General features: G+C 36.2%; 2 protein-coding genes and 1 long non-coding RNA gene across 3 annotated transcripts; 1 reads left to right on the top strand and 2 right to left on the bottom strand.

Moving 5' to 3' along the window:
* LOC111381909 (vacuolar protein sorting-associated protein 52 B-like) lies at nucleotides 1-435 on the bottom strand. Its single transcript, XM_023005756.1, has 2 exons — nucleotides 255-435; nucleotides 1-163 (listed from the first exon to the last, which is right to left on the bottom strand). Exons 1-2 carry the CDS (start codon nucleotides 363-365, stop codon nucleotides 23-25), a joined length of 252 nt encoding a protein of 83 aa, XP_022861524.1. The 5' UTR covers nucleotides 366-435; the 3' UTR covers nucleotides 1-22.
* A 704-nt stretch (nucleotides 436-1,139) lies between these two features.
* Nucleotides 1,140-1,675, bottom strand: LOC111381910. Its single transcript, XR_002700426.1, has 2 exons — nucleotides 1,587-1,675; nucleotides 1,140-1,488 (listed from the first exon to the last, which is right to left on the bottom strand). It is a non-coding gene; the product is annotated as an uncharacterized LOC111381910 (long non-coding RNA).
* A 3,995-nt stretch (nucleotides 1,676-5,670) lies between these two features.
* LOC111381902 lies at nucleotides 5,671-7,717 on the top strand. The gene is made up of 2 exons (XM_023005749.1): nucleotides 5,671-5,768; nucleotides 7,045-7,717. Exon 2 carries the CDS (start codon nucleotides 7,046-7,048, stop codon nucleotides 7,715-7,717), a length of 672 nt encoding a protein of 223 aa, XP_022861517.1. The 5' UTR covers nucleotides 5,671-5,768; nucleotide 7,045.
* The last annotated feature ends 2,798 nt before the right edge of the window (nucleotides 7,718-10,515 follow it).

Genomic DNA, 10,515 nt, shown 5'->3' with positions numbered 1-10,515 from the left:
TTAAAAAATTAAAATGGTGGCCTTAATTTGATATCAAGATAACTTCTTGAAACAAATAGACATTTAAAGCAATGATTTGTATAACTACCACAAAAATGGCTGTATTATCCTTCGGCAACTCTTCAAATTGCATTCGAATTTTCGCACCATCCAGAACAGCTTCCTGAAACTCATGTGAAAAGTACGACTTCATTGGATACCACCATGTTCATGTATATTTATGTAAAATATTTATATAGAGAAAACTTTATTACAGCTTTTAGTACAGCAATTGTCATGTAGTAGTTATTTATCAGAAATACAGTCTGCAGCTTTTGTTTTGGGAACAAATTAGCAAGCTTGACAAGCAAGTCATCAATAGCCATTCGCAGTCTCTCCAAGTTCAGGTCAAGCTGTAAATATTGACAGTGTCCGTGATTAATAATCTAATCAACAGTCTGACGGATTGAGAACAAAGTACTTCCTAGTATCTTTAACCTGACCGTCTCCATAATCAACGTTGAGGAGAATGAGAGAAGCCGTAAACTCGGCATAGCACCTCATGACATAATGTGGATGTACATCATCTTCCCACAAAATCCGGACATTCGCTGTCCGGAGTCTGTTAAGGTGCATGTCAATTACCATCTTGAATCGTGGCCACAAAGCAATGTTGAACTGCTCCGAGAGAGATATCAAGATCTTCATATAGTTATTTGAGTATCATAATACTACCAGCCACTTGCTTTAGACCTTTCAGCAAGTTCAAATTACTGCTTTATCGTAACCAGAGGTTGACAGGTGCTACCTATAGTAACTACTACTGAACTAAACTGTTCAGAAGTTTCCAGGATATAATCATAGGGTATGCCAGTCCATCACTCAAAGTCACAACATAGAGGTTCTTTTACTAATTACAGAACACGTACCTTATCTAAGAATGAATCTAGGCATGGAATTCGGTGTTGAGACAATACCAGCTGTGCGAAAAACAAGAACAGGGGATTCAAATACTTCAACAAGAAACAGAATGTTAAATTAAACCATCATAATTACACGCATTAATTTTTCTGGAGCTTGACAGTGAATAGCCGAAAGACAACATTGCACTTTCCGTCAAAAGGCATTACTATTGAAGAGAATATGAAAAACACAATATCTAACACTTAATGAGTCTCCTTATGGTTGAAATCTCAATAGATATTCACATCAGATGCCAATTTATTAAGGAATTTTAGACAATGTGTAGAGATATACACAATGCTACTAAAATGGGAAGGTTCTCAATCGGCAGCCACCTTGAACAATTCGGGTCTGATGCTCCAAGAACTCACTTGTCAGGAACCAAACTCGTCAGTGGTCCTCTGTATCTTGTGGACCAACCAAATGATATTGAATGCTTGAAAACATTCACTAAAACAAATTTATTCCAGGCAATCTCAATCACACAAGAAATCATGACCGGGTCTTCTGAGGCAAAACATCAGATATTTGATCAGAAGAAAACTCCTATAAAAAATTAAATTCAAAATTTATGTTACAGCAATGCATGAATTAAAATAAATATTTATGGCAGCCATTCTAATGGTAGAAGTTTAGACAGCCACCTGGTGCTGGTGTTTAATGCGAATCATGAGCATCAGACCAATTGCGTCAAAACAATTTGGAAGAATGTATTGAAGTGCTCGTCAACTACGAGGAAATACACAAAAACAGCCCTTCCACTGTAGCAAAAATTGACATTGGCCTTTGACCCATTAAATGAATTAAAAAAAAAACAAATTAAGTTAAAAAAAAACTTGACAGTATTTTCCCATTTTACCCTTCAGACTGTTTGATAATTCTCTCACCGACCGAACCGATCGACCGACCGACCAGTGCAGAATCCGATCGACCGACCACCGGAGTTACACCAACGTCGCAATCAACGATCATCATCTACAGTGGAAATAAAAGAACCGGTTAGTTTTCTGATCAAAACTCCAGTTCGAATGCTTTTTTTTGTAGTATAGCATCCTTAGTAATTTTGGTTGAAATTTGATCCATGGGCATGAGTAGCTAGATTGTAGGCATGCTGGAGTGTGAAAAATGAGATTTTTTGCCATTTTTTGAAGCTCAGTGGTCGGGAATGACGGTTTCCGGCCGTTTCCTGGCCACCGGGCGTTGGCAGCGGACCAAACCGACTGTTAACAGTCTGGGCCGACTGTTAACAGTCGGGCATCTGGGCCGGTGAACCGGCCCAGATTAAATATTTAAATTTTAAATTTTTTTATAATTTTTGTAATTAATTAAATTTTTTATTTGATTAAATAGTAATTATATTATTTACTTATTTAATTTTTTTATCATTGTCAATATAATATAATAATTGAAATATTGTAAAATTAACAAAGTTGATTTTTTTTATGAAATTATCTTTAATTTATTTTTTCAAAATTTTTTTATGAAATTATCTTTAATTTTTTATTTCAAATTTATTTAATTTTTATATTTGTCTTTTATATAATTTAATAATTCAAATATTGTAAATTTAACAATGTTGATTCTATTTTTTTTATGAAATTATCTTTAATTTATTTTTTTAAATTTATTTAAATAATATCTATAGTCTAAATTTTAAAAAAAGGTAAAGTAATTATTTATTTAATTTTTATATTTTTCTTTTATATAATTTAATAATTCAAATATTGTAAATTTAAAAATGTTGATTCTATTTTTTTTATGAAATTATCTTTAAATTATTTTTTTAAATTTATTTAAATAATATGAATAGTCTAAATTTTTAAAAAAAGGTAAAGTAATTATTTATTTAATTTTTATATTTGTCTTTTATATAATTTAATAATTCAAATATTCTAAAATTAACAATTTTGTGTTGTTCCTTTTTTTTTTTATGAAATAATCTTTAATTTATTTTTTAAAATTTATTTAAATAATATAAATAGTCTTTAAATTTTTCGAAAATGTATTTAATTTGAAATTTTTTGTTTGTAAATATATTTTCCAAATAATAATTATTTTATTTAATTATTTAATTTTTATAATTTCCTTTTTTTATATAATTTAATAATTGAATACATAATATTGTTCGAAATTAACAATTTGTTTTGTTCCTTTTATTGTTCTTTTATGAAAATCGTTGATTTTTTTCAATTTATTTAAATAATATTTATATTCTTTAATTTTTTTGGACAATACATTTAATTTGATTTGTTGTTTTTTGTAAATATATTTTTCAAATGTAATATTTGTGATTGTATGGTAGTTAGAGTTCGGTTTAACAGCCGGTTGTTAGGCTGTTTTTACAGTCGGCGCCGGCTGTTGGATGTTTAACAGTCGGCTGTTTGCCGGCTGTTAAACATCCAACAGTCGGCTGTTTCAGACTGTTTCCGACTGTTTGTTAAGCTAAACCAGTTTGGCGTAGGAGAATACCGTTCTAAAAACGAAATTAAGCATGCGTAATTTAAACGTAAGTTATACATCCGTTTAATTTTTTTTGATAGGTTCTGTTAAAAAAAATCTATGTCGACATAAAATTTCTCAATTTAAACGTATACTAATTTACTTAAAACGAAATTAAACATGATTAAATGTACTTACCGATTTGAAGTAATTGATGTGAAAAAAATTTTCAGCTTCAACGTTCCAAAGTTCTTCTAGATTTTGAGGTTCAAGCAGATGAAAAGATGAGAGTTTTTTCTGTGTTGGAAGCTCGTTTTGAAGTTTTTATAAGTGGGGAAATGTTTGGTTTTCAATTATTAAGTAAAAGGGTAGTATAGTCCTTTCAACAATATATGATTTTGTAATTGTACAAAACATTTAAGGGTATCTTTGTCTTTTACCATACAAGAGGCTAATGTCATAATATTCATTATTTTGGAAGTCAAACTGAAATTTTGCTCCTTTGACCGGGTCAAAATTAAAAGTACCCCCGTCAACTACTGCCAAGGGGCCTAATAATTTCACAAACGATTCAATCATCATTAACATGAAGCAAAATATTTACATTTGTAAACACCATGAAACAGTGGTAGTATAAAAAAACTCGTGTCTTTGAAATAAAATTTAGTCAATAAGACTCAATGAAGACAGTTCAAGGTTGCAGAATCCTCAAATAGTAAACTTCCAAGAAACGGTGGATGCAGTAAGCATAACATTGATAAGCCCCCTATCCGGTTCACATATTCTAGAAGGCCCAAGAAGAGGGGTGTATTGGGTGGAGGGAAGTAGAAAACAGAATGCTGTTGAGGAAGGAAAAGTGGTAAGGAAATCAGTTAGAAAGAAAGTTATAAATAAGAGGCTAGTATGGGGGGAAAAAGGCTGACAAAGAATTTGGAGTGTTGAGTAGAGTTCTCATTTTCGGCCTTCTACAGGCTTTTGTTATATGAATTTGTGATTTCTCTTATTCATCAATCAAAAGTGGGGTTCACAATACCCAATTCATTTTATTTCCTGAATAGTGTCTTAACAAATTGGTATCAAGACAGTGGATCCTAATGGCTCAAAAGAAAGCCAAGACTAAGTTGGAAGCCTTGGAGAAAGAAATGGAGGAAGTAAGGACAAAGCTCCAGAAGTTACAAGGATTGGAGAAAGCAATGGAACTTCTTGCACAGAATGTGGCCAAACTTCTGCAATCCCAAGAAGAAACCCAAAAGGTGGTGGCGGCGTTGCCTAATTTGAAGGTAGGCGCGAATAAGAGTTTTGGAGGAAGTTCTGGCAGTGTCACAGAAGTGCTGGTTCCTGCCAGTACATTCCGAGCAAATCAAAGAGCCCCAGATAGGGGAAATTGGCTGGAAGGGCTATCTGAGGCTAGTCTCGAAAGTGACTTGGGCAAATTTGGACCGAACAGAGAAGAGAACAATTGGCGAATGACTAGGAAGCTAGAGATGCCCATCTTTAGTGGAGAAAACCCAGATGGGTGGCTATTTCGGGCAAAAAGGTACTTCGAAGTCAATGGACTGTCGGAAAAGGAAAAATTAGGTACGGTCGGGGTAAGCTTGGATGGTGAGACCTTATCATGGTTACAGTGGACCAAAGCCAGGACCCCTTTCCACAGCTGGGCGCAATTCTGAAGTCAATTGCTCTTACGCTTCTGGTCGACACAAGAGGGGAGTCTCTGTCAAAAGCTTTTGGTAGTTAAACAGGAAGGATTAGTGGCGGAATATCGGCGAACCTTTGAAACATTATCTACATCGGCGATGGGAATGACGGAGGAAGTGCTAGAAAGCACTTTTAATAACGGGCTTAAACCAGAGATCAAGGTAAAGGTCAGATTACTGAGCCCAAGTGGTTTGGGCCAACTTATGGTGGTGGCCCAAAAGGTAGAAGATAGAAATTTAGCCTTTAAAGCCATACCAGCCCAAAAACATACCAAAGAGACTGCTGCCCCAAATCAGTGGTTAGAGAAGAAGCTAGAAGCGTTCCCAACAAGAACAGTAACGGTAGGCGAGAAATTGGCCGGCCCACCCTAGGAATACACCACCAGGAAGATGTTGGACACCGATTGGCAACAATGCAGGAGGAAATACCCAAAAATGACCCTTACACTGTAGCAAAAATTGACATTGGCCTTTGACCAATTAAATGAATTAAAAAAAAAACAAATTAAGTTAAAAAGAAAACTTCATAGTATTTTCCCATTTTACCCTTCAGACTGTTTGATAATTCTCTCACCGACCGAACCGACCGACCGACCGACCGACCAGTGGAGAAATCCGACCGACCGACCACCGGAGTTACACCAACGTCGCAATCAACGATCATCATCTACAGTGGAAGTAAAAGAACCGGTTAGTTTTCTGATCAAAACTCCAGTTCGAATGCTTTTTTTCATAGTTAGCATCCTTAGTAATTTTGGTTGAAATTAGATCCATGGGCATGAGTAGATAGATTGTGGGCATGCTGGAATGTGAAAAATGAGATTTTTTGCCATTTTTTGGAGCTCAGTGGCCGGGAATGGCGGTTTCCGGCCGTTTCCCGGCCACCGGGCCATTGAACGGCCAAAAACCGACTCTTAACAGTCGAGTATCTGGGCCGGATCACCGGCCCAGATTATTTTAAATTTTAATTTTTTTTTATAATTTTTGTAATTAATTAAATTTTTTATTTGATTAAATAGTAATTATATTATTTAATTTTTTTTATCATTGTCAATATAATATAATAATTGAAATATTGTAAAATTAACAATGTTGATTATTTTTTTTATGAAATTATCTTTAATTTATTTTTTCAAAATTTTTTATTTATTTTTTAAAATTATTTTTATGAAATTATCTTTAATTTATTTTTTCAAAATTTTTTATTTATTTTTTAAAATTATTTTTATGAAATTATCTTTAGTTTTTTATTTCAATTTTATTTAATTTTTATATTTGTCTTTTATATAATTTAATAATTCAAATATTGTAAATTTAGCAATGTTGATTCTAATTTTTTATTAGATTATATTTAATTTATTTTTTTAAATTTATTTAAATAATATGAATAGTCTAAATTTTAGAAAAAGGTAAAGTAATTATTTATTTAATTTTTATATTTGTCTTTTATATAATTTAATAATTCAAATATTCTAAAATTAACAATTTTGTGTTGTTCCTTTTTTTTTTATGAAATAATCTTTAATTTATTTTTTCAAATTTATTTAAATAATATAAATAGTCTTTACATTTTTCGAAAATGTATTTAATTTGAAATTTTTTGTTTGTAAATATATTTTCCAAATAATAATTATTTTATTTAATTGTTTAATTTTTATAATTTCCTTTTTTATATAATTTAATAATTGAATACATAATATTGTTCGAAATTAACAATTTGTTTTGTTCCTTTTATTGTTTTTTTATGAAAATCTTTGATATTTTTTTCAATTTATTTAAATAATATTTATATTCTTTAATTTTTTTGACAATACATTTAATTTGATTTGTTGTTTTTTGTAAATATATTTTTCAAATGTAATATTTGTGATTGTATGGTAGTTAGAGTTTGGTTCTCTTGATTTTGTGAGAGTATGCTTTATTTTGTTATCTCTTGTTCAATGCTATAACATTTGAATTTTTGTAGGATGGAGTATCATTTAGATGCAGAGTTGAGACGGATGTCGGGGAAAGCTACTTGGAACAATAGCTTTGAGAGTTTTACTGCTGTATTGGAGCTGTTCGATGATCAGCACGGAGATATTCTACGACAGTCCTTCTTGTGGCCACTGTACCAGTTGCGAGAGGTGAAGTATTCAGGACAGATCATTGATGCACTTCTATGTCGGCTTCTGAGTCCAGTCGACGGCGATTCCCTCCAGTTCGACCTCGGGGGCAAGGTCGTCAGTTTCTCGATGTTTGAGTTTACATTGATCACTGGACTGAAGATTACGGGCGACGATGCAGCCATGGAGAGAAGCAGTAGGCTGTACGAGACGTACTTCCAGGGACATGGGTCGGTGCTTCTACCCGACTTGATGGCCGCGATCAGGGGGTGCGACCATATGCTAGATAGATTGAAGCTTGGGCTGGTCTACATCCTCGAGAGTGTGATGAGGTGTCATCACAAGAAGACTGCCATCGACATTTTTCATTTGCAAGTTGTTGACGACATCGATGCGTTCAACAACTATCCGTGGGGCCGAAGATGCTACGAAGACACCGTACATGTGTTCACCAGATCGCACTCGAGGCCCAGGGGGTCGATGCGTAAATACGATACATACGGATTGCGGTTAGCAGTGCATGTAAATGTTTAATATAATCAAAGTTAAAGTTTTAGTGTATTACATTGATGCTTAATAAGTGTATGCATTACAGATTTGGGTGTATGAGACAGTTCCTGTACTGGGGGCCCGCTTTGCACAGCGAGGGGAGACACGCTGCCCTCGATGCATCATTGGAGATCATCGCGAGCGGAGGGATGTCCCACCGGGAAGCAGTTATCGGCCCTCCTCAACGATCCTCAGGTAAGTATTATGTATTTGTGATTTATATTATATGTAGTTTAAAATTTTGTTTACATGATCGTTAAATAGTTGAAATGTTAATATGTCAGTTTGAAGTCATACCTGAGTTGACGCCATCGATGGAAGAGGAGGCTCGGGGTCTTGTGCGGGATTTAGGCGTTCCGCACACCCCAGACGAGGAGATGCCTGATCCGAGCTTGGACCGAGATTGGGTATGTGAATGAAATATAATTTATTGAATATGATCGACGTATAAATTTATTGAATAATTTTTCATTTTATTTATGTAGGAGGGTGGTCCAGCTGATCGACGATCACCTCCGCCGGGGCCATCACCGCCACCATTGGCATCATCTCCGTCGAGAGTATCGTCCCCGCCATTGGTATCACCTCCGTCCAGACACCTCCCCCGTGTGTCTCCCGGGCACAGTGATGATTTGTATGCCCGTTTGATTGGATTTATAGCGGAGGAGGTCGGCGCGCTACGACGAGATTTGACGGAGAGGGTCGATGATCTGGGACGAGAGTTGACAGGGAGGGTCGACGATCTGGCGGGGAAGGTTGACTATATGACAGGGAGGGTCGACGATATAGGACGAGAGTTGACAGGGAGGGGTGACGATCTATCCCATGATGTTGGAATACTACAGTCTTCCGTTGTCGACCTTCAGGATACAGTAGCGGCGCTTAGGGGAGATTTAGCCGGCAGACGATGGAGAGACAGAGGGGATGGCAGAGACCATGATCGAGAGGGTGGCAGAGATGGTGATGGAGAGGGGGGTCACCCACATTTTTGGCGTGATGAGGCATTGGAGTCCTTGTGGTTGTCTATGGAGGGGGTGGCCCCGATGGGGATGGGAGAGGGGACTACGGAGGGGGTGGCCCCGACGGGAGGGGCGGAGGAGGTGGCGACGGAGGGGGAGGCCCCGACGGGAGGGGCGGAGGTGGTGGCGACCCCGACGGGAGGGGCGAAGGTGGTGGCGACGGAGGGGGCGGAGGAGGTGGCCCCGGAGGTCGAGAGGACGCCCGGTGTGATTGAGGGTAAGAGACATGCTGTTGATGAGACGGAGCAGGTGGTCGGCAAGAGATTGAGAGTGCCGTCACAGTATGTTGTTTCCCCCTTCACGGCTGAGGCCAAGAGGAGGACGTTCATCGATGGGACGTACCCGAACTTATTCAGAAAGGTGGACAATGCCAAGTGAAAAGCGTTCGAGACAGAGTGTAGGAGAATTATCCCCGGGTAAGTATTGTATGATTTTAATAAAGCACTGTACGCTAACTCTTCTACGCTTATTTTTAATATTTCCCTATTTTTTACAGAGCTAGCCACACGATAGGATAAAGGACGATCTCAGACCCTTACAAGTGGTTCCACGATATCACCACTGCGGGAGCTTGGCTCGCCGACGATGTAAGTGAACTATTCATTTCGTGTTTTTTATGTATATGTGACCTTGTGTTTATTAAATGAATAACTCATACTTTTTCGGTGTTTCCTACTACAGCACATCGACCTGGCCATGGACTTGCTGCGAGATCGAGCTCAAAGACATCCAAAATCATTTGATGTCCATGGTCGAGTTATATTAAACACCGAGTTCCTGGGTGCCGTTACCATAGAGTATCAGTCGCTCGCACATATGGGTAACGAGTACACGGTGCCAGAATATATGCTCGAGTGGGTGATAGGACTGTCACCGAGTGTCGCGGGAAAATCATGGGAGGGTTGTACACATATGTACATTCCAGCGTGCATCAATAAACACTATGTTACGCTGGAGATTGTTTTTGCTGACTCTACTATATATGTGTACGACCCAGATCATTCATGTTTGACATAAGGCCAGTTGGAGCAAAATCTGGAGTCCGTGGCTGTCATTGTTCCTATGATCGCCAGACGAGCGGGGATAAATGTACAGGACAGATTGCGGATCGTTCAAAACACGACGACAGCTCGACAGTCCGTAAGGTAAGTGTTTGAACGTTGTTGTTTTCATCTTTCAGATTTAGTTTTTTATTTACACAGTACTAAACTGATTCATTCTTGTTCAATTGCAGCGGCGACTGTGGCATATTTGCCATTAAGTACGTTGAATTTTTAAGTATATGACATAAGGTTGATGAAATCAACCAGTCGTGGATACAGAACTGGAGAAAGAAGCTAGCATGTGATTTGTTCGAATTTAATGCTGACCCATAAATTTCAGTTATACATATGTAACATTTCAATTGTAAATTTAATTATTTTTGTAATTATGAAATAATTTTAAATTTGTGTTCAATGTATATAACATTCAAATTGGAAATTTCATTATTTTGGTAATTATGAAATAATTGTAAATTTATGTTCAATGTAATATAACATTCAAATTGGAAATTTCATTATTTTTTGTTATTTTGAATTAATTGTAAATTTGTGTTCAATGTATATAACATTCAAAGGAAATCACCGAACTATTTTTTGTATATTGAAGATTTATAAATAACAAATATTGAACAGTATATAGTAAAAGGAAATATTATTCATTTCACATACCTGTCTAGTCATCATTTAGGGGAATTTGACTGGTACAAAATTGTCGAGTATG

Source organism: Olea europaea, unplaced genomic scaffold (assembly GCF_002742605.1).
Source record: "Olea europaea var. sylvestris unplaced genomic scaffold, O_europaea_v1 scaffold239, whole genome shotgun sequence".
NCBI classification, from domain to species: Eukaryota; Viridiplantae; Streptophyta; class Magnoliopsida; order Lamiales; family Oleaceae; genus Olea; species Olea europaea.
This window is presented reverse-complemented; position numbering and strand designations above follow the sequence as displayed.